The 24,312-nt window shown below is 39.2% G+C and overlaps 2 protein-coding genes across 6 annotated transcripts in view; both read left to right on the plus strand.

The window, feature by feature from the left end:
* LOC137217856 (eukaryotic translation initiation factor 2 subunit 3-like) overlaps positions 1-6,358 on the plus strand; it is a 44,569-nt gene extending 38,211 nt beyond the window's left edge. For all 3 annotated transcript variants that reach the window (XR_010940301.1, XR_010940302.1, XM_067724844.1), the window contains 2 exons: positions 783-827; positions 6,204-6,358. Coding sequence is in view for 1 of the 3 variants with exons in the window: in XM_067724844.1 (XP_067580945.1) it covers positions 783-827; positions 6,204-6,249 (91 nt within the window). In the remaining 2 variants the exon portion in view is untranslated. The remainder of the gene's footprint in view (positions 1-782; positions 828-6,203) is intronic.
* Positions 6,359-6,934: 576 nt separating this feature from the next.
* Positions 6,935-24,312, plus strand: part of LOC137217855 (zinc finger X-chromosomal protein-like) — a 55,251-nt gene continuing 37,873 nt past the window's right edge. Inside the window, exons 1-2 of one of the 3 annotated variants that reach the window (XM_067724843.1) lie at positions 6,935-7,475; positions 10,154-10,289. The gene's annotated coding sequence lies outside the window, so the exon portion shown is untranslated. The remainder of the gene's footprint in view (positions 7,476-10,153; positions 10,290-24,312) is intronic. The other 2 variants (XM_067724841.1, XM_067724842.1) reach the window with 2 other exon arrangements.

The following is a 24,312-nucleotide window of genomic DNA, read 5'->3' on the forward strand; positions in this document are numbered from 1 at the left end:
GTGATTTATGTCAGAGTGTTCTGCCTATGTTTTCGTCTAAGAGTTTGATAGTGTCCGGTCTTACATTTAGATCTGTAATCCATTTTGAGTTTATTTTTGTGTATGGTGTTAGGGAGTGTTCTAATTTCATTCTTTTACATGTAGCTGTCCAGTTTTCCCAGCACCACTTATTGAAGAGACTGTCTTTTCTCCATTGTATATTCTTGCCTACTTTATCAAAAGTGATCATTTTTTGAAATGTCACTATAAATTCATAAATGTGGACACCATTGATATATTTGACTCTTTTGCAGTTAATATAGTTTTGATACAAATATTCTCATCTTTAGCAAATGGAATCCTCTTTTTATTGGGTTGTGACATGTTTAGAAACACTACTAATTTTTAATACTTTATTTTCTTAATTTATGGTATAAGATGTCCTAGCCAGGGAATTGTCTTTTCTTTAAGGAAAGCTGTTTGCTTTTTGTGGGAAATGATATATAAAAGCCCCAAACCATGTATGAGGGGTGCTTATTGCTGCTGATTATTTTTTCTAGGCTTCATATATTGATTTTTACCTATTTAGTAGTGCTAGTTTTTCATCCCTTGTGACTTATAACTATAAAGTATAATTAAGCTGGTGGTGATTTTTAGAAATTAAATAACCTTATTCAACAAGTGTGAAAAATACTGCTTGAAAGTCACCTCATTGACCATCAAAATTTTAAACTAATTTTATTTGCTGAATATGTATGGATTAAATATGCAGGTTAAAATTTATACTTGATATTATTTTATAGATGCAGCAAATTACAGCACAACATGCAACTTGCTCATTGTCCAAGGTAAATGATAAATTTTTATAAGTCATGCTTAGGGTGATAGTTAATTTTATGGGTCAGGTTGGCTAGGACAGGTTACCCAGATATTTGGTCCAGCATTATTTGACGTGTTTCTGTAAAGGTGTTTTTTCAAATGAGGTTAACATTTTTAGGAAAACAGATTACCCTCCATAATATTGATGGGCTTCTATCGATCAGTTAAAGGCTTGAAGAGGAAAAGGCTGCCTTCAGACCATAGCATCAACATTTTCCTTGGTCTTCAGCCTGCTGGCCTACACTGCAGATTTTGGACTTCTGCAGCTCCATAATCTCCTGAGGCATTTCCTTAAAATAAATCTGTCTTTCTCTCTCTCTGTCTCTCTGTTCCTGTCTCTGTGTCTCTGTCTCTATATGTCTCTCATTCTTTCACTGTTTATCTTTGCTTCTTTTTTTTAATGTTTAAAAAAATTAAATGGAGTCGGGAGGCCAGCAGGGAACTTGCACACTCTGTGAGGTAGCAAGCCCAACAGGAAGAAGAAAGACTTGTCTTCTTTCCTGGCAAGGACTCAGCCAATGAAAACCCCTGAACTCTGTTTACTACAGCACTCCATTACTTCTTTCTCCTCTCTATAAAAGTATTCTCCTTCTTGTGCTACGTGGGATGTACAAATGGCTCGGTCACAGTTGCAGACCCCAAACTAATTTTCTGCTAATTTTGAACAAACCCAAACTTAACTTTTCTTAAAACTGAATTGGACTACAGTGGCTCTAAAATTTCCAAAACTGAATGCAATGCCTCTTTCAGTTTGTATTCGGAAGCTGCCAGAAGTTATCAGCAGTCTAAAATTTCCTCTTTGCAAAACGAGATTTTTAAGATTAACTGAGGCAAGAAAATGATAAAGACAGATAAAATGGTTTCCAAAGCCTCAGGCTTCTCTTCCTTGGCTTCTTTGTCTCAGGCTCTGCCTCCGTGCCATCTTCCTCCTTTTCTTGTACCTATGCCTCCCCTATACCCTCAAATCCTCTATACTAATTCTATTAACCAAACTTCCTTTTTCCCTGAAACTCTCCCCACCCCCTTTTCCTCTGTACCCATCGGCACTTGTCCCTTTAAAATTAAGCCTTCTAAGGATCCAGAAGCTAAACCCTTAATTTCTTATTCTCACTGGACTAAAGCTGAACTGCAAGCCATAGTCAAAGATTTTCCTAACATAACCAAAGACTCTCATAGATTTGTTAACGAAATTAATATATTCATTCAAACTTACCAACCTAGTTTCTCTGATTTATATCAGCTGATAATGTGCTGTGAAGGGCATGCCCAGCCTCAGATGAAAACCCCTAATTGGGAAAGTCCTCAAAGGTCTCTAGAATTACAACTGGGAGATGAGCCCACTAACTTATTATATGATCACGCTTAGACGGTCATCAGGCAACTTCATGGAGAAATTCCTAGGGCTTTTCCAAAGCCTGCTGGTTGTAACGAAATTCAGGCTCGCACACAAAATCTGATGAACCTGTTCATGACTATTACAATTGACTTCAAATAATTGTTGAATTCTTGTTCTTCCTTTAAATGTTGATTCCCCTGGGTAGCTTTTAACTCTTGTTTACTAATGGACTAAATAAGGATTGTTTTCCCCTTGTGGTTAAAAGGACCAAGATGGAATGGGAAACTATGTCCACGCAGATTTAGTTAATCTGGTAAACCAGCTCTCTCACCTTCTAGGTAAGCCACCTAAAAGGAACACTGCTGAAATTCTTCATCTTCAACTCCAGCAAATGAAGTCTCCTAAATGAAAAAAAAAAAAAAAAATCCCTCTAGTTTCTACTGTTTTTGCCAAGAGGCAGAGATTGAAAAAGAGATTGTTAATTTAGGCATTTCAGGCACCTTGACCCAGTAACCAGCCTTTCACGTCCTCCCAGTTCTCAGTGATGGAGCTCTGAGGAACTACAGGGGCTCTTCCCACTCCTCCCTGTTAAGCAGCTTGGGGAAGCAGTTCTCCTCACTCAGGATGAACCTGCTTCCGGCCCTAACTGGCACTGGAGCCACATTCTTGGTGCTCTACCCCTCTACTACCAAGAGCCCCTGCCTTGGATCACTGAAATCTTTCAGAGTGGGATCTCTAACGAACCTCAAGAGGTTCCTGTCTCTGAACCTATGCCCTTTTGTTCGGGAGCTTTGAGAGACACACACCCTTTTCTCACTGCTTCCTCCACCGCTTTTCATGTATTAGGCAGAGACTTCTTACAGGAGCATCATGCTGGAATTGCTCCTCCCCAAAATGGAAACTAATTCTAGAATTGACAGTAGTCATCAAAGTCATCAACCAGGTGAATTAAATGACCCTTTGACATCTTTTATGTGTTGCGTCTCTGTCAGTACGAGAGCACATTCTGGAAAAGCTGATCATTTGTCCCTATTGAATCAGCTACCACCTTCGTATGGGCAAAATCTCCAGCTGGTATTGGCAAAATTCACAGCCACCCCTCCCATCAAGATTCTCATAGGGCTTCCCTGGTGGCACAGTGGTTGAGAGTCCGCCTGCCGATGCAGGGGACACGGGTTCCTGGCCCGGTCCGGGAGGATCCCACATGCTGCAGAGCGGCTGGGCCCGTGAGCCGTGGCCACTAAGCCTGCGCGTCCAGAGCCTGTGCTCCGCAACGGGAGAGGCCACAACAGTGAGAGGCCTGCATACCACAAAAAAAAAAAAAAAAAAAAAGATTCTCATAGATCCCCTCAAAACCTCTTACCAGAATTACTCAATATCCTGTAAGGCCAAGTGTTGCTATTACAAATAACCATGTTTTCATAGAGCAATATTTTCACAGTGCACTCTCTGAAGATGAAGACCTTAAGCATCACACCTTGCAACTTAGAGATTTTGTGTCTTGGAAAAGATACCTTCAGAAAGATTATTTTCAACTCAGTGGAGGGACCTTTATCAGGTACAGCTAAACAACCGTGTGGCATCAATCTCCAGGGAAAGACTCTTGGATTCACGTGGCACACCTAAAAATAAAAAGCACTGAACGCTGACTGGACCTGTGCATTATCCTGTGACCTTAAACTAAAGATTTCTTGGAATAGAAGTAGAAAACATCTGATGAGACAGCTTTCCGAAGACATCCAGACCAGGACTGATGAAAATTTGTCACCAAACCTCTGATGATGACATACTGCTTTAGATGGTCTGCAGTGTCTATGCTCTATGTAACATATGAACTTTAGATAAAAGATCCCTGAGAGTTCTCCTTCCTACCCCTGCCTATTGCTTGAATATGACCTCAGTACGTTTCCAATCTGTACACATTCCGACTGATGTGAGAAAATACACCCAGGAAAGGTCCTTCCTGACCCTGAGGGACAAAACTGCTGAAACTAGAAAAGCTGACTTTTGATCAGTGATGCTTTCAGAAAAAAATCTTGATCAAAAGGGGAAAATGAAAAATTTTAATAAACAGAAACCTCTATATAATGAAGTTGAGAGACTGGAATGGGAAGCTCTCATGCTCTGCAAAAATAGTAGACCCCAGCAGGAAGAAGAAAGAGTCCTCTTCTTCCCTGGCAAGAACTCAGCCAATGAAAGCCCATGGGCTCTCTGTTTACTACAGCCCTCATAACTTCCTTTTCCCCTCTATAGAAGTGTTCTCCTTTGCTTATTGTGCTGGAACTTGTGTGTGGCTCACCCATGGTTGCAGACTGTGAATAGCAATTCTATGCTGATCTCAAAACCCCTCCCCTTTTTTCCTGAAGAAATAACTGGGTTTGTTATAGGTCAACACTGTAGAACACTGACTAATACAGATTATGGGTACTGAGAAGTGGGATGCTGCAATAACAAATCCCTAAAAATGTGGAAGCTTCTTTTTTTTTTTTTTTTCGTACGGTACGCGGGCCTCCCACTATTGTGGCCTCTCCCGCTGCGAAGCACTGGCTCCGGACGCGCAGGTCCAGCGGCCATGGCCCACGGGCCCAGCCGCTCCGCGGCACGTGGGATCCTTCCAGACCGGGGCACGAACCCGCGTTTCCCGCATTGGCAGGCGGACTCTCAACCACTGCGCCACCAGGGAAGGCCAGTCTTTCTAAATTTTCCTTTCGTGTATTTCTTTGTGAAAGTGAAAGCACTTCTGAAGGTTTTTATTGTCAGGCGCAGTTTCTTATATGGAGTTCCCCAAAGGCAAGAACCAAGCACATCTTCGTCACTCTGTGTCCAGAATTCTGTAGGCCCCTCCCCTAATACTAAAACAATGATCAATAATTTTAGTACAAGATAGAATGTAGGAGATCCTTTAAAACTCACGGTGATGTTAGGTGTACTAAAGGTCTTACTGTAACTACTTTAATATTTTATAATGTTAAACAATTTCACATCTCTATTCATACTTATTCATTTTATCATAAGTATCTTGTATTTTTACATGTATTTCTGGTAAAATGATTTGTCATATAGTGGTATTTCTTTACTGCTATCCATAAATGTATTTGAAATACAAATGACTTTGCATTTTAAAAAAGCTAATGTAATATAGTTGACTACATATGTATAGTCATCTATTAAATAATCTTTCTTGAATTCTAATAATGGTCTATCTAACAAATATAATTAGGCCATCACTTGTATCCTATCAAAGGCTAACAATCTTTTAATGTATGAAATATTAAAAGGCTATTATAAAAATAACACTGTCTAAACTACTACTTAACTCTGAAATTAGGAAACATCTTTTTCTTTTTACTGTGGCCACTGTTTTCTTAAGTGCTTTATACTGATGGTCCTACTAGTATTTTTCATAATCATGGGAGATCTAACAAGAATACTGACATTATCTTCTTGTGTTCTGATTATGTTAACTACAGTTGAAAGGATGATGTCAGACCCCATTCTTAGCATACCGTAACATTAAACAAGGCCTTTGGAAAATATTTAAACACTGGTTGTCATTATTTTGAAATTATGTTAATTATATTTGAAGTTAAGCTAGTTCTTTTTCACCTGAAAAAATATTTTTCTTCACCTTTCTGTGAAAATATATTCTATCACAGCCTTTTGTAGTTTTCTATAAACAATGACATGTTGTCTTTTGTGATTTCTGAAAGGATATTTAGTCACTCAGAAAAAACAAAAACAAAACTAAGCTATGGACTTGAATGGAAAACTATCACCCAGAGACTTTCCCAGAGATTTCTAACTGTACCTCTGTTTTTCCTTTTACAAAGCATTTCATGATTTTAATGTATGTGAGGCAAGGACGAGTTGCATTCTGGGAGTTTTGACAATATGTATGATAGAAAACTTAAATATTTGGCCTCTACATTTAAAGAGATTTCTCCACCTGTATTCTGTTGGCTCTGTTATTTTTGTATTCCTTGTTATTTAAAATGTCTTTATCGTTTAGGTCCATACTGAGGAAATACCGCATGTCGGATTCCAGATTAATATAGAGAAAGGCAACATTTTTTCACTTCTTACTACCATCTTTCGAAGTTTGGACCCCAAGTTCAGTATGGAAAGATAGCAGAGAAATTTAAAGTAATAAAAACAGAAAATACATGGTTTTGGAGCTGATAAATGTCTGTTTAATCAAATTTTTCCCTTTCAGGCCTTTTTAACGTTTAAAGAGCTGTTTATGTAGCTTGCTTTAAAAAAAAAAATCCATAGCCAATTCTGCCAGTATATATGTATATTTATTAAAGAATACTGAAATACAAAAAAAAGCGTTATTTATGAAACAAATACACAAGACTTACATTTCAATAGGCTCAGAAATCCTCAAACACAAGGTACATAGAAAATTAACGATACGTTAAAAATTGTTCATTGAAATGTGCAAAATCGCTTTCAAAGTTTAATCCTTTCCCACATTACATTCATATCAGGTTCTCTAACTTTTAAAAATGAAAATATTTGGTAGTTTTAGAACAAGCCCCCTGCTCCTCTTGCCCACAAACCATTCAGAGTGGCAAGTCTATTTTCATTTTATTACAATTTTTTTTTTTTTTCTTTTTAAGCGAAGGAAGGGTACGGCGGGGGTTGCTAAATTTTCTAGCTACAAGGATGAAGAAAACACATTTTCTGCAGGCATGGGTCTTGACAGCTTGCAAACAACTCGAGCGAGTACCTGGGCCACGACCCGCACCGAGACGCGGTACGTCTCTGGGCAGAACCCAGTCCGCCCAGGTGCGGACCTCCTGTCTTTCCGCGGGGTTGGCGGACCGCGGCCCTGCGTGGGTTTTACGGCCGAGGCGGCGGCAGTGGCGCGTGTGCGGCGGCGGCGGCGGCGGCGGCGGCGGCGGCGGCGGCGGGCGGGAGCGCGGAGGAGGAGAAAGGAACGTTGTCAGTCAGGCCGCCGGAGACCCCGCCGCAGCACGGCAACTATACTCTCAGGTTGAAAGGCCTGAGTGGCTTCGACACGAGGCGCCGAGGGACCAACCGGGCCGAAGGGGGGACTTCACCCTTCCGTATTTTCTTGGGTTTCTGTCCCAGGCGGTGACGTGACGTGCTGACGGCGGGCCCGTGCCGGGGAGCTGGGCCGCTTTTTGTCAGCTCCGAGCTCGGCCCCTCCTCCCTCCCTCCGCCCGCCCCACCAGCCGGAGCCCGGCCCAGTGCTCCAGAGAAAGGCCGGCCTGCGGCACCCGCCACCGTCGCCGAGCGCCCGCACCCGGGTCTGGTGAGTCTGGGACGCGGCCGCGGCTGCGGGGCCTAGAGCGAGTGGGACGGCCTGGTCTCGGCCTGGTCGGTGGCCGGTGTGGCGCTCTTATGCGCTAGGCGGGTCGGTGTGGCGTGCGGCGGCGAGCAGGCCCCAAGGAGGCCGCAGTTAGGCCCGGGAAGGAGCCCGGCTGCCCCGAGCAGCGGCGGAGGCGCGCTCTGTTACCGGGCGGGATCTGGGGGAGGGTCTCCCTGTGGCCCGGGAGGCGGCCGAGGGGCATCGGGTTGGCGCCGCGGCCGGCCCGGGCACCGCGCGCGAGTGAGGCCTGGCAAGGAGGCGAGGGCTGTAGGCGGGAGGTGAAGGCCGCTGGCCGGCCTGCCCGATTTTCGCTATGTAAATATAGACGGGGTGGGGGGGGCGAGGGGGGACAAGATGGCGGCGGATTTACGCCTGCTGCAGGGGATGGCTGGGAGGGGGAGCCGCCATCTTGAAGGTAGCTTTTGAAGGCGAAATTCCGCTACAGCCCGTGAGGTGGGGTCGGAGAGCAGACGGCGGCGGCTCGGATGGCGGGTACCGGCGGCCCGGCACGGCAGCGTGTACGCGCGGAGGGGGCGTGCTCGCTGCCTACAGCGGCCGTGGTCCTTCCAGTCGTGATGAGCCCTCGGGCTCCAGGCGCTCGGCGGCAGCGCCTCTTTCCTGCCCTGCCTACCGCAGCTTGCTGGCTGGCTGCAGTTTCCGCTGTATTTTAGCCGAGCTGCTGGCAATCACGACCTCGCGCCTTACCCCCGCCCTTGAAGCCACCCTAGGGCGGTTACGGCCGATGACCGCCTAGGCACCTGAGCTCACGAAGGCAAATGAGAATCTAGGAAATTTTATTTTTACTTAAGTAAAGTCATACATGCACCTTGACGTGCCTATCTTGAGGTTTTCCACCAGTTGCCTCCCTGAGTATCTCAGTAATAAAAAATGAATTTGATGGGAAAAAAGTGCTCGTAACTCTTTTTTGTGCCACAGGATACAGATACTTCGAAAGTGATTAAAAGTCTGAAGTCTTCTTTTCCTTAGCTGGAAAAATTTTGTTGGAAACTTGCGTTTAAGCGACTAGTGATAATTTTACACTGTATATAGTAAGAGTTGGAAATGGGGTTTTCTTACTGAAGTACGATAAAGTGATGCATTATTTACGAGTTTTTGTACCGTGCTGCTGTTTAGATTTTGTCTTATTTGAAAAGTCTTAAGGTACAGTCCCATTCTTTACAGTACTTTACATTGTATATTATTCAGGTTTATTGGTGAACTCTTTAAGCCTGTGTGAGCTTTGCGCTGTACTAGTAAAGATTGAAAAAGTTCCGAAAATCGGATGATGCCTGCAAGAAGTTCACTGCTAAGGTTTCATAGGAATGCGAGGTCTTCATTTGGAGCATTCGGAAAGGGTCCCTGAAGTAGGAGGAATTCTAGGAAGGTACTTACTGAAAATTTGTGGGACTTCATTAGGTGGAGATAGAAGTAGGGAAAGGGCGTATTTTAAGTTTGAAGCTTCTTCAGAAGACAGCACATATTTAAAGTTTGACTAGAGTGGATGTATAGGTAGGGGCATACTGGAAATTGAGACTAGAAAAGGTAGATTCTGAGGTAGACTGATGGAACACCTAAGCTGTGCTTCATATTTATTTAGCAGTTCTGGCTCCAACCATTGGGGAGAACTTTTAAAGTTGAGAAATAATGAAAACTAGTAGTAAGTTGATCAGTGTTTTCTTTACTAGAAAAATTATCGAGTATTGCTGCTTCTTGAATGACTCATGTGTTCTTGACAGCTGCTCCTTTTTTCTTTTCTTTTTTTAAATAAATTTATTTAATAAAGACTGCGTTGGGTCTTTGGTGGTACGCCCAGGCTTTCTCTAGTTGCAGTGAGCTCCCCACTCCCTTCTCTTCCTTGCAGTGCACAGGCTTCTCACTGCAGCAGCTTCTCATTGCAGAGCATGGGCTCTAGGCACGCGGGTTTCAGTAGTTGAGGCACTTGGGATTCAGTAGCTGTGTGGCTCCTGGGCTCTAGAGCACAGGCTCAGTAGTTGTGGCGCACAGGCTTAGTTGCTCCATGGCATGTGGGATCCTCCCTGGATCAGGGATGGAACCCGTATCCTCTGCATTGGCAGGCGGATTCTGAACCACTGCACCACCAGGGTAGCCCGACAGCTGCTCCTTTTTTCTATCCTAAGTTCTAACATCAAGTAACGTTTTGCTGAAAATTATTATATTTCCTCTAGTGAACAAAATTTTAGTTAACCATGGTACAACATTACAGGAATAATTTAGGAAGTAGGTTTGAAAAAACAGAAGAGTAATTCCTAAAAACACAATAAATAACCTTGACATGGCCTTGTGCAAACCTCCTTCCCCTGGTGAAGGCAACCGCATCGTGAAAATAATTTTATTACTCTTCTCTGAACCAAGCTTTAAACTTTGTTTTTTCATTTATGAATGTCCTAGATGCAGGTTTCAGAAAGCATGTGTTTCCTAATCTTTCAACACGTGATGCTCCATGAGAAAGATTATCACATTTATCATGAATGGCCATGTTTAGAAAACTTAGAAACTGGACTGAAGGAGACAGATGGGAAGCAAGTTGCTAATGCAGCCTAGTTGTTGAGGTGTGAAGGATGAACATAAACTGTAGAAATAGTTGCTTTATATCTTGACAGCTGGGAAACAGAAAGAACTCTGAGAAGATAGAATGGTATGCTGCATAGTACAGCAGAAGCAGATGTTCCAGTACAGCAACAAAGGATGTTCAAGATAATGATTATATTAAACTCAAATGTATAATTAAGAAGACAGGTAAGTGTATGACTTTAAAGCATTTCTATCAGAAATGGTTAAATATATGATGTTTTTTGCTTGAAGGGGTAGATTCTGATGACAGGTATTAGCCAGCTGTTTTAATTTATGTGTATTTTTCAAATAGAGGCAGTTTTTTTTTTTAAAAAAGCATACAGCACTTTTTGTAAATGGTTTCTCTGATCCTATTTAATTTGTATTCTCACAGAATAATCTTTGTGTTATTTGTATTTGAGCACATTGTGGCAATTACAAACTTTAAAAAAAAATTCTCTTGTCAACTCCAGTCTTTCAAATTTTTTTGAAGTCTTTTTATTCTTTTACTTAACTGAGAAAGGTAGATGGTCATTTGATGTAAATGATTGTTCTCTTTAGCTTCATGCTTTTGCTCTATTTCTACCTAGGCTTTCTTCCATTTCTTTTACTGCAGTGCTCTCCTTCCAAGCCCAGGTGCTCTGCTTAACCTCTTCCCAGACACTCTGCTGGCTCATTTCTCTCTCCTTAAAATTTTCTTAGGTTCTCTAATCTTCTAAAAATCATCAGTCCTTTTTTTTCCCCCCCACTTATTTCTAAATTCATTATTTCCCAAATAACGAGACTATTCCACAGTACAATTGGTATGTCACATAAAAGTGTTTTGTGTTTCAGAGACTCTGTGCCTTCTGTCTCTGCTGTGGTTCTTTTTAAAACCTCATGTGGAATCTCCCTTGACGTCAGTCCTCTATCCTGTTTTCTCCAGTCTTCTCTGGCTTCGCTGTCTCCTCTTGTCTGAGATTCTCACCTAGCATTTCTCGTTGCCTGCTGAACAACTCATTTGCCTTCCTGACACTCCATACTCAATATGGCTAAAATAAAATGTATCTGATACATATTAAGTGCCCAATAATATGAGCTGAAAAAGCAGTTTCTTCATAGAATCCCTAAAACAACTCCTGCTTGTTGATTTCTTTCTGTTTGTGACTTTATTTTCCCAGGCTTTTCTTTTCGTGTCCCATAGAACAATACAGACATCTTTAACTTACCATTGAAGCTGTTGTATTCTATTAGTTTATATTTTGTTTTCTTGAGGTCCTAACTGTAGAGACAGTTTCTCATCCTGCCTTGTCCCCTTAGCAAAATGATCTGGCGCATGGGCATCATTTCCAATAAATATTATTTGAATAACTGAATGCAGAGATTTATATGGAGTTGAATAACTTTCCAATTGGAATTAGCTTAAACAGTTACTGTGTTATGGACAAGGGTATAAATATTAAGGCATACTGTGTCCACATTATAAAGGTACAAAGTCCAAATGGGAGCTCAGGATAACCTTCCCTGCCTGCTTTATTCTCCTCTTTTTCATATTCTTCACCCGATAGGAATATGGACAGTCCATTCTTATTATTTTTCAGTACAACATTTTATAAAATTATGCAGGAGTCCTGACGTGGAAAAGTTTGAGAAACTCCTAGTCTAATTTCCTGGTAGACTTGTATTTTAATAAGTAAATAGGCCGTGGCTTATTTATTCATTAATAGTTACAGTTAAGTTTTAAGTTGTTTGAATTTTCAAAACAGTGCTGCTCTCTTTGTACATAACTCTTCTCTCTTGGGTTTATGATATAAATGGAATTGGTACACTGAAGTGTATATATATGCATTGTCAGCTCTACTAGGAATTGCCAAGTTCTTTCCACAGTGGTTGTATTTAGTTGATACTAAATTGTGAGTCTCTGTTTCTTCATAGCACTGCCAAAGACTTAACAGTTTAATTTCTTCCAGTTTCCAGGGATTAGATGTTTTCTGATTGTCGCTTTAACTTTGCGTCAGTCAGAATACTAGTGAGGTGGAGCCTTTTTTTCCCACATGTAAGTGAAATCATACAGTATTCGTCCTTCTCTGACTAATTTTACTTAGTCTCATATCCTCTAGGTTCATGCATGTTGTCACAAATGGCAATATTTCATTCTGTTTTATGGTTAACATTCCACACCTTTATTCATCTGTATGGTGCAGTTAGGTTGCTTTTATACCTTGGTGATTGTAAACAGTCCTGCAGTAATGAACATTGGGATGCATGTTTTTCTCTCATTAGTGTTTTTATTTTGATAAATACCTAGGAGTGTAATTGCTGGATCATATGGTAGTTCTATTTTTAATTTTTTGAGGAATCTTCATACTGTTTTCCATAGTGGCTGCACCAATTTACATTCCCACCAACAGTGCATGAGGGTTCCCTTTTCTCCACACCCTTTTGCCAATACTTGTGATTTGTTGTCTTTTGGATACTACTCATTCTGATTGATGTGATGTGATGTGATCCCTCATTGTGGTTTTGATTTGTATTTCCTTAATAATTAGTGATGTTGAGCATCTTTTCATGTGTCTGTTGGCCATCTGTATGTGTTTTTTGGAAAAATGTCTATTCAGATTCTCTGCCTATTTTTTTAAATTAATTAATTAATTTATTTTTGGCTGTGTTGAGTCTTCGTTTCTGTGCGAGGGCTTTCTCTAGTTGTGGCAAGCGGGGGCCACTCTTTGTCATGGTGCGCGGGCCTCTCTTGTTGCAGAGCACAGACTCCAGATGGGCAGGCTCAGTAGTTGTGGCTCACGGGCCTAGTTGCTCCACGGCATGTGGGATCTTCCCAGACCAGGGCTCGAACCCGTGTCCTCTGCATTAGCAGGCAGATTCTCAACCACTGCGCCACCAGGGAAGCCCCTCTGCCTATTTTTTAATTGGGTTGTTTGTGGGGTTTTGTTTTGTTTTGTTTGTTTGATGTTGTGTGACTTCTTTTTACATTTGGATATTAACGCTCTATTGGATATATCCTTTGCAAATATCTTCTCCCATTCATTGGGGGCCTTTTCGTTTTGTTGGTATTTTCCTTCCCTGTGCAAAAGCTTTTTAGTTTGAAGTAGTACCACATCTGTTTATTTTTATTTCCCTTGAGGAGGGAAATAAAAGAAGAGAAATAAAATTTCTCTTTTTTATGTGTGTAAAAAAAAATACTACTAATGTCAAAGGGTTTGCTGCCTGTGTTTTCTTCTAGAATTTTTATTGTTTCAGGTCTTACATTTAAGTCTTCAATATGTATTGAGTTTATTTTTGTGCATGGTGGAAGAGAGTAGTCCAGCTTGATTCTTCTGCATGTAGCTATCCACTTTTCTCAACAGCTTTTATTAAAGAGGCTCTCTTTTCCACATTGTATTATTTTTGCATCCCTTGTTACAGATTAATTACGTGCAAGTATGGGCAGTTCCTTTGTACATAACTTGTTTATAATATTATGTCTTTGTCTTTAACTTTCACCATTTTAATTACACTGTATCTTGATGTGTTCTTCTTTGGGTTAATCCTGTATGGGACTTGCTGTGCTTCCTGGACTTGGATGTCTGTGTCCTTTCCCATTTTAGGGAAGTTTTTGGCTATTATGTCTTCACATATGATCTCTGCCTCTTTTCCTAATCTCTTCTCCTTCTGGGACTCCTGTAATGTGAATATCAGTACACTTGAAGTTGTCCCAGAGGTCTCTTAAACGATCCTCATTTCTGTTCATTCTTTTTCTTTTTTCTGTTCAGCCTCAGCAGTTTCCACTAGTCTGTCTAGTCACTGATATGTTCTTCTGTATCATCTAATCTACTGTTGATTCTTTCTAGTGTGTTTTTCATTTCAGTTATTGTATTATCTCTATTTGGTTGTTTTTTGTCTTCTACCTCTGTTAAAAACTTCTAACTTCTCACTCTGGGAATCCATTCTCCTCCCAAATTCTTTGACTATCTTTATGATCATTGCCTTGAACTCTTTATTGAGTAGATTGCCTATCTCTACTTCATTTAGTTCCTCTGGGGTTTTATTTCTGTACATACGGCAGCTGGCTGTGGAGTATTAGTGGGTCTTAGGGCTATTGCTGACCCACTAGTGGGCAGAGCTGAGTGCTGGGGTCTCTAACTGCAGGGCCAAAGGTGTCCTGGAGTTGGTGTTAGCCAGCTGGTGGGCAGGGCCTGGTTCTGATGGCCAGATGTGAAGTCCCATGAGGTTCCCAGGCTGGGTGGTCCCATGCTAGTGCCAGTGCACTTGTGTGTGTGGTTGATTCCCAGGGCAGCTATGGGCTGAAGAGCCTTAAGATTAGCTGGCCTCCTGGTGGCTGGGGCTGTGTCCCTTCCTGGCTAGTTGCTTGGACTTCCTGGTACTGGTGCTGACAGACTGGTGGCTGGGCCAGGTCCCAGTGCTAATAAGCTAGAGGGACGGCTCCAGAGTGATGCTTGCCAGCACCAGTGTCCACATGGTAGAACAAAGCTCCCAAGAATGGCTGCCTCCAGTGACTGCGTCCCCAGGGTGAGCTCCATTTGTCCCTTCTTTTCCAGGATACTCTCCAAGATCAGGTATCAGCATATGGATCTAACCTGGGTGTCTTTCAAATCACAGCTTCTGTATGTGCCCTTTAAGAATGGAGTCTAGGGCTTCACTGGTGGCGCAGTGGTTGAGAGTCTGCCTGCCGATGCAGGGACACGGATTCGTGTCCCGGTCCGGGAAGATCCCACATGCTGCAGAGCAGCTGGGCCCGTGAGCCATGGCAGCTGAGCCTGCGCGTCCGGAGCCTGTGCTCCGCAACGGGAAAGGCCACAACAGTGAGAGGCCTGCGTACTGCAAAAAAAAGAAAAAAAAAAAAAAAGAATGGAGTCTATTTCCCGCATTCTTCTAGGTCTCCTCAGAGTAAGCCCCACTGGGTTTCAAAGTCAGACATACTGGGAACTTGTCCTCCCAGTGCAAGACCCCCAGGCTGAGGAGCCTACTGAGGTGCTCCAATTCTTTACTCCTTGGGAAGAATCTCTACAATTGTGATTATCATCCCATTTGTGGGTCCCCTACCCAGGGATATGCATAGACCTTGACTGTACTGCATATCCACCACTTCTGTCTCTTTGTGGTTCCTTCTTTGTATCTTTTCTACTAGTCTCTGGTTTTTCTCAACAATACTTGCTCTGTAGATATAATTTTGGTGTGTGTGTGAGAGGAGGTGAGCTCAGGGTCTTCCAACTCCTCAAAATCTTAGTAAGTATTCTCTTATTCTTTGTAGAATTGTTTTAGTTGTCTTTTTCCTTTAACTTTTTTTAGACTCTTTATTTCAGTTGGAAAAATTATTAGATTTTTGTATTTGCATCAAGTTTATACAATATATGGACAATATATGGACATACATATATGCCTTTGATGAACATGGTTTATTTCTGTAGGCTTATTAAAGTCCTTTTATAACATTTTCTCCATCATCATTATCGTCTTTGCCATTGTCATCAAACACTTATTGTGTGCCAGCACTGTTCTTCAGACAGTACTAATATAATAACTTCTAAAATCTCCCTACCATAATTACACATTTCATGTATTTATTTATTTTTGGCTGTGCTGCGTGACTAGTGGGATCTTAGTTTCCCAACCAGGAATTGAACCCTGGCCCTTGGCAGTGAGAGCTCCGAGCCCTAATCACTGGACAACCAGGGAATTCCCAATACACATTTTCTTGTATCCTGAGTTTGCTTTGAAACTTTGAAACCCCAGGGATTGAAACCCATAATCTTAGTGGAGGTAGAATTTTAATTTTACCATCTGGCTCCAGAGTCTACACCTATACCATACTATATATTGCTTTTCATATATGCATTGTTAACTGTATTGTGTTACGTTGTGTAACTTTTGTGGCCATAGTGAATAGCAGTTTTTTAAAAGTAACAATTTCAGTTTATAATTTATAACAGACTCTGTTGACATGCAGAAATCGACTATGCAAACTTTCATTATTAAATGTATGACCATGCTGCATAGATTCTGAGGTGTACTTTCCTCCTTATAGGTCAGTATCTCTGAAATTGAAATGTATTTATCACAGCCTGCAGTATTCAGGAACTACTCATTTTGTATCCCTCCACATGAGTTACAGTCATTATTGGTTACTACATACATTGCTAATACTTATCAGACAGTACTCCTGAAAGTAGAATAAATTGCTCTTGGAAGAGTTGAAAGAAGTTAAACAGCAGTCAGAGCCTGGGTTGTTTGATTCATATTTCAGTCATAGGATACGTGGTCATACATTGAGAGTCTTTTTATCACAAAATTTCCAACTTTGAACAGAAGCTGCTTAACTTACTTTAGCAAAAATGAAATAATGACTTTAGTCAAAAAATAAAGTGCTGGCATCAAAGTTTGAGAAGTAAGTGTCATTGACTTGTAAGAAGATTCTACAGATGATAATTAAGAGATGCTTCATCAACACCTTGTTGTTGGGAGAAAACTGTAGTTAGACATGGACATTGAACAGCTTTGAGCAGAAAAGTGAGCCACAGTAGCACCCTGAATGTGATGTGAAGAAGTTTTAATATTCTAAATGCATTTCTTTTGGTTGTTTTTCACACACATGCCAACTCCAGTATGTATTTTACAGTTATAAATGATGACGAATTATATCATTTTACTGAGCAGTAGTTTTTCTTAGTGGTATGTAAAATAATGGTTCATCTAATAATTAAGAGCATCTTCAGAGTCCATGAAATCCAGTAGTGATACTAGTTAGTGGACTTTTTGCATTTTCTCTGTAATTGTGTTTTCTGTTAATAATGATGTTAGATTCAGTTTTAGTGGTATAGGTACTTGAAAGAGTGTTTCCAGTGTTTTTTTCTTTAAATATTGATACTGCAGTGTTCTCTTAGGTAAATATTCTTTAAATTCTCTTCCTTTAGAGTTTAGAAGTTTTTATTATAAAGAGGAGTTGAATTTGGGGGATGCTTTGGCCTGCATCTGTTGATTTTTTTTTTCCTTTGATCCATTAATGTGCTGAACTTTATTAATGGATTTCCTAACTTTAAATTCTCTTTGAATTTTCTGTGTAGTTAGTATTTACATTTCCATATCATTGAGCTGTAATTTGTCCCTTATTTCTCAAGATCTTTTTAAACACTAGCTTACAAACTAATTCTTTCTACTTCTCTTCTTCCAGTTATTCAACTTAAATGTTAAATATTGCTTAACTTGATTTCAGGTAATGAACGTTAATCAGTATGCTTACCTTCTTTTTAAACTTCCATTTGAGGGTAGGGTTTGCTGACTAGAAGAAAAAAAAAAGGAAGTTTAAAATTCACTGTGCCAGGTAATAAAAAGATTAGCTGAGGGATGGATAAGGGGGAAAAAAAAGATGGTTAGGACTTTACTTAAGATAGAATGAAAGTTAACTTTAAAATATTAGAGGAAAACTAGATAGATTTAAAAGGATAACAGTGAGAGGTTTTTTAAAAATACAATTTTTAAAGTATTAATTAAATTTTTTTTTGAGAATTTTTATATGGAAGAAGGCTAGACTATGGAAAACTAGAATAAGTTTTTTGTTGTTGTTTTTTTGCCACCCTTTGTGGCATATGGGATCTTAGTCCCCAAACAGGCATCGAACCGATGCCTCCTGCAGTGGAAGCATGGAGAGTCTTAACCGTTGGACCACCAGTAAAGTCCCTAGAATAAAGAATTTTTAATATATAGTGATGAAACAGCTTGATATTTTATCTCTGTGAATGAAATTTAAAAATTTGCAATTATATTTGTTTCATCTTTTAAAAACTAGATTTAGTTCTAATTTTAACAGTGCACTAATTCTCCAAATGAAGAGAATAAATAGAGGTGGATTGTATTTTGGCATGATTTTCTGACATAATTGTGAGCCATCATTATATGGCATTTTCACTTCATACTGGAATTGCAATATGAAAATTGTATGTCAGTTTTCTAAGACCTTTGCTAGGCTTAATCTTGTGGATATTTTTGTTTCTCTAGCTGTTAATTAGTCTTCCTATAGATTTTAATTTAAGTCAGTGGCCATGACTGTGACTGAGCATATCTTTTTCATTTTCACCAACTTTTTTACATCTTTTGTGCTTTAAATTTTCACTTTAAATATAATTACTTTGTATTTAGTTTGTATTATTATTATGTTTAAAGAATTGATCTGTCATACTAATCAACAAAGATAATGTGTTTTGAGTGGAAAGCAGAGTTTACAGTTACGTGGAAGAAATGTTTTGAGTTCATTAGTTGAGTGAACTCCAAGCAGTTTTCTTGTTCACCCGTATTGTTAAACTATTGTATGTTTTTAAACATATACAATATAGTCATTTTAATGAACAGCATTTAAAAAAATTATATATAAACAACAGTTCTGTGGGGTGTGCACATATCACTTCAGTGCCAGTGGCACATTAAATACGTTCATTCTTAAGACTTTTGCTTTCTCCTGCAACCATTAGATCTGCTGAGATTCGGGTAATGAACATTCAAACAACTTAAATAGGCTTCAGAAGATACTGTGAAATAATTGAAACTGGAGAATAAGAGTCTTAGAAGGATTAAAAAAGTAAAATAGATAACATGTTTATGAGAAATGAGTAAAGTCCCTTTGTGTCCTTGAGCACATTTCTTAGCTTTCAAAGCTTCAATGTCATTAATTGGAAAATGGGGCTGGTAATATCTACCCCTAGTTCAGGTAAAGATAAAATGAGATAATTTATGCAAAGACTTTAGTACAGTTTCTGAGATCTAGCAAATTATCTGCAAATGACAGCTTTTTAAAGGATGGAAACAGAATAGATTAAAATAAGCATGAATACAAATTAAAAAGTGTACACACTGGACTTTCCTGACTTTGTTAGCTAACAAAGTAGAAATAATGGTAGACTAACATCTAGTACTTTAATAAAACAATGTAAGATCTTTTTCACAAACATATTAAATTTAAGGATTCATAAATTAAAGAAGAGTAGTAGATTGGAAAAAGTTAGTATTTTAAGGATGTCAGTTCTTCCCAAATTGGTCAGTATAAATTAACAGAATCCCAGTCAATCCCCTTTAAAGAGAGGTTTAAATATATGCCAATAAGGACGAATATACCACACACATATACTGATAGGTCTTTAAAAAGTCAGTGAGATAAAACTCAGCTGAGAGATGTATAAAACTCATAAGCAACATATTAACAAAAAAACCCAAACGTTCATTTTTCAGTAAAATTACAAATTTTAAAAATACTAATTTCCAGTGCTCATTGGGTTTTAGGGAAGTGTAGGTACTTTTATATTACTGGTAAAAGCATAAAAATTGTTAGGAGAGTTTTGTGGAGAGCGTCTTAACAATATCGGGGTTTTTTCTGTTTTGTTTTTGCTGTACCATGTGGCTTGTGGGATCTTAGTTGCCTGACCAGGGATCAAACCTGGCCCTGGCAGTGAAAACTCCAAATCCTAACCGCCAGACCGCGAGGATATTCCCTCAAATTTTTATGTGTACAAAACAGTCTGACTCACGTGACCTTCTTTACAGTTTTCCTATAGAATATCCACCAAAATGTAAACGACACAGCAAAAAACCAAAATGTGCTGTCACAGTGTTGCATACTAAAATACTGAGATAGATGCAAGCAGTATTCATGTCTCATTTTGAACTTCGCTAAATTAAGTAAGAGCCTACTCATAACCAACTGAATCTGCTTAAAGGGCAAATTATGGAATTTACCATACTTTTTAAAAATCTAGCAGGAAATGGAGCATCTCTTAATAATTCTTACCTGCTGAGGGAAAGTAGCCCTCTTGAGGAACATTAATCATAATGGTGGTAAGATGTAGAGGTAGTTTATTTAAAATGCATTATTACCTTATCTGATATCGATTGTGTTGGCCTCAAGTATTAAACACATTCACTCATGTGAATAACCATTACCCTGATTTTTTAAATGACATTATGAGTAACAGAGAAGCCTCACTCCTGTCACCTTCCCAGTCAATTATTCCTCCCTTTGCAAGAAAGAACCACTATTCTGACTTCTGTTACCATTGATTTGGTTTTTATTTTTGTGTGTTGGGCTTTCCAGAGCAACATTATGCCTGGAAAAGTTATCCATGAAATTACTTATAGCAGTTAATTCATTCTTATTGTGTATAATAATGAGTTGTATAAATATTCCATCATTATCCATTCTGATATTGATTAACTTCAGAGAGTACTGTTGGAGAATGTACATTTATTGGATTGGCCAAAAAGGTCATTTCGGTTTTTCTGTAAAATCTTAACAGAAAAGTCGGCACGAACTTTTTAGCCTACCCAGTACATGCTTTGGTGCTGGTAGTAAACAGTAATTTGCTAGGATTTTAATTGAATACAGAGGTTAATTTAGGGGAAATTGACATTACAGAGGCAGTGTTTTCTAGAGCAACAGAATTCTCCCTTTGTCTTTTAAGAAGAATCTCACTAGAGTTTTCAGTTAACATAGCCAATCATGTATTTAAGTGGTAAAAAATCTATTGTCTTTAATAGTACTAATTTTGTACTATTCTACTTTTCTGAACTGGTTATGATGATAGTATTTCTGTTGGTTTTTTGGATTTCTTGGATATATAAGGTATAAATCAGAAATTTGACTATAATCATGCATTTACTTATCTTACCTAACTGAATTGGTTAGCAGTTTCCAGTATTAAAATACAATATGTTAAAAGGCATCTTAATCTTCTGACCTTTGTGAGAATGTAGTGTTTCACCCCTAAATTCAAGGTATGCAGTTTTACTTTAAAGTAATGCAAATATCATTCCTCTTTATTATGTGAGCTGATTTTATTTGTGTAATAGAAACCCTTTGTAGCAGGTTAGACTGATTTTGAAATTCTGAAGTGCATAATTATACACTTGTGCACACATTTTTATTGTGATAAGACATATCTCTTTTTCTACTGAGTGAATATTTTTAAGTAAAAAATCAATATTGAATTTCAACTTTTTGACATCTTTAAGAGTATCGTCGTTTTTTTACTTGCAGCCCATTGATATGGACTAATTGGCTCCATCCTGATTTCTTACTTTGTTAAGGGATGTGTTTGTGTGTTTCTCTTTCAGATTATGGATCATATTTGCAAATACTTGAACTGGTGTCATAAGTAATAGAGTTTGGGAGTGGTTTGATTTATTTTATCAGGTTTTGGTTTTGGAGATTTGTTGACTTTGCCAAAGGAATTGTAAAATGCTCTAAAATAATTCATAAAGCTTTAGAATTATTTGTTTTTGGAACTTGTGAAAAAATTCACCTATGAAAGAATTTGGGTTTCAAGCTGTTTGAAATGTTAACATTAGACAGGTTATTGTATTTACTTTTACGATTGCTTGAGTTTTCTATCTCCGGTTAATACTGGTAAATTTTAAAAAATTAATAATTTTTGGCTGTATTGGGTCTTCGTTGCTGCACATGGTCTTTCTCTAGTTGCGGCGAGCGGGGGCTACTCTTGGTTGTGGTGTGTGGGCTTCTGATTGTGGTGGTTTCTCGTTGTGGAGCACGGGCTCTAGGTGGGTGGGGTTCAGTGGTTGTGGTGCACGGGCTCAGTAGTTGTGGCTTGCAGGCTTGTGGGATCCAACTCGCAGGCAAGTTGCTCCATGACATGTGGGATCTTCCCGGACCAGGGCTCGAACCTGTGTCCCCTATATTGGCAGGTGAATTCTTAACCACTGTGCCACCCAGGGAAGTCCCTAGAGGCTATTTTCATCTCCTAGGATCAGGAAATACGGGGCTGAGAGTGAATAATGATCATGGAAATAAGAGAAAGGAACAGATAATTGAGTAGTTGGGAGGGAAAGAATAGGAAAGATCAGACATCCCAACTGACAGGGAAGGAAGAAAAGGTCATAGTGATCACGTCTGGAGGAAGCTGGGTTTTATCCAAATGAAATCTTCAGTAGATAGTGTGGTGGAAGAATTAGGTCCAAGCCTAGTCTGAGTATGTGGATTTGGGGAATTATCTTTCTGCATATGGTAGTTGAAACCATAGGAATAAAGAGAAAGTAGAAGAAGACATGGCTGATTGCACAACCTTGGGCAAGACAGTAAAGGCTGAGGAGTGACACAGTAACCAGAACTTGGGAGAGTGGGAAGAAAACTATGGTGTCACTTAAAGACTGAGAAACAAGAGAATTTCAAAACTGAGGGTATTCTCTCTCAAATGCTAATGGGGTGAATGAGAAAAAGGGTTATTCTTTAACCTACGGTTAACCCTACCATTCGTTGAAATATCATTGACATATAACATTATGTAAGTTTAAGGTGTACAGTGCAATGATATGTTGCCAGTATGCATTGTGAATTGGTTGTAAACACCTCTGCCTCATCACGTATTTACATTTTCTGTGTGTGGTGAGAACATTAAATTTTGACACCTTAGCTGCTTTGAAGTATGTAATACAGTATTGATAACTGAAGTCACCATTTGGTATATTAGATCCCCAGAACTTATACCTGAAGTTTGTACTCTTAGACCAGCATGTTCTCATTTCCCCAAACTCTCCTGCTCCTGATCCTACTCTTTATTTCATTGTATTTATAGATGGGCATACCTGCTCTTACTGTATTTTGCTTATTGCACTTCACAGATACTGAGGTTTTTACAAAATGAAGATTCTGGCAACGATGTGTCAAGCAAGTCTGTTGGAATCATTTTTCCAACAGCATTTTGTCATTTCGTGTCTCTGTGTCACATTTTGGTAGTTCTCTCAATATTTTAAACTTTTTTGTTATTATTATATTTGTTATGATAACCTGTGATCTTTGATGTTACTATTGTAATTGTTTGGCGGCACCAGGAACTGCACCCATATAAGACAATGAACTTAATAAATGTTGTGTGTGTTTTGACTGCTTCACCTCTGGGCCATTCCCCATTCTGTACCTTTTCTCAGGTCTCCCTATTCCCTGGGACACAACAATATGTAATAAAAGTAGACCGGCATGAAAAGATGCTCAACATTGCTAATTACTAGAGAAAGACAAATTAAAACTACAATGAAGTGTCACCTCACAACGGTCAGAATGACTGTCGTCAAAAAGTCTACAAACAATAAATGCTGAAGATGGTGTGGAGAAAAGGGAACCCTACTACATAGTTGGTGGGAATGTAAATTGGTGCAGCCAGTGTGAAGAACAGTATGGAGATTCCTTAAAAAACTACAAATAGAGCTGCCATATGATCCAGCAGTCCCACTCCTAGCTTCCAAAGGAAGCTCTTAATTCCAAAAGATACATGCACCCCACTGTTCATAGGAGCACTGTTTACAGTAGTCAACACATGGAAGCAACCTAAATGTCCATCAACACAAACATGGATAAAGAAGATGCAGTGTATGTACACCAATGGAATATTATTCAGCCATAAAAAAGAATGAAATAATGCCATTTGCAGCAACATGGAGAGACCTGTATACATCATCATACTAAGTGAAGTCAGACAGAGAAAAACAAGTATTGTATGATACCACTTATGTGTGGAATCTAAAAAATAATACAAATGAGTTTATTTACAAACCAAAGCAGACATAGAAAACAAACATGGTTACCAAATCAGGGGTGGGCAGTGGTAAATTAGGAGAATGGGATTAACATGTACATACCACTATATGTAAAACAGATAAAAAGGATTTACTGTATAGCATAGGAAATTATATTCAATATCTTATAATAACATAATGGAAAAGAATATGATAAATAATATGTATACATATTCAGTTATGTACACTGGAAAGTAACACAGAATTGTAAGTCAACTATAATTCAATTAAAAAAAAAAGGAAAGGAAAAAAAATTAGGAGTGAGAAGAAGAGTCACTTGATGAAGTGAACTTTATTGTTTTATTTTAAGAAATTGCCACAGCCCTCCTGCAGCCACCACACTGATCAGTCAGCAGCTATGAAGATCAAAGCGCAAGACCCTCTATGAGCAAAGATTAGGACTAGCTGAAGCCTCATATGATGGTTATTGTTTTTCAGCAATGAAGTATTTTTAAATTAAGATATGTATTTTTTAAAGATATAATGCTGTTACATACTTAATAGACTACTGTACAGCATAAACGTAACTTTTGTATGCAGTGGGAAGCCAAAAAATTCATGTGACTTCCTTTATTGTGGGGCTCAGGACCTGAACCCAAAATATCTCCACGATATGCCTATAACACATTTTCTTTACTCATTCATCACT

This window comes from Pseudorca crassidens, chromosome Y, assembly GCF_039906515.1.
Source record: "Pseudorca crassidens isolate mPseCra1 chromosome Y, mPseCra1.hap1, whole genome shotgun sequence".
Lineage (NCBI taxonomy): Eukaryota > Metazoa > Chordata > Mammalia > Artiodactyla > Delphinidae > Pseudorca > Pseudorca crassidens.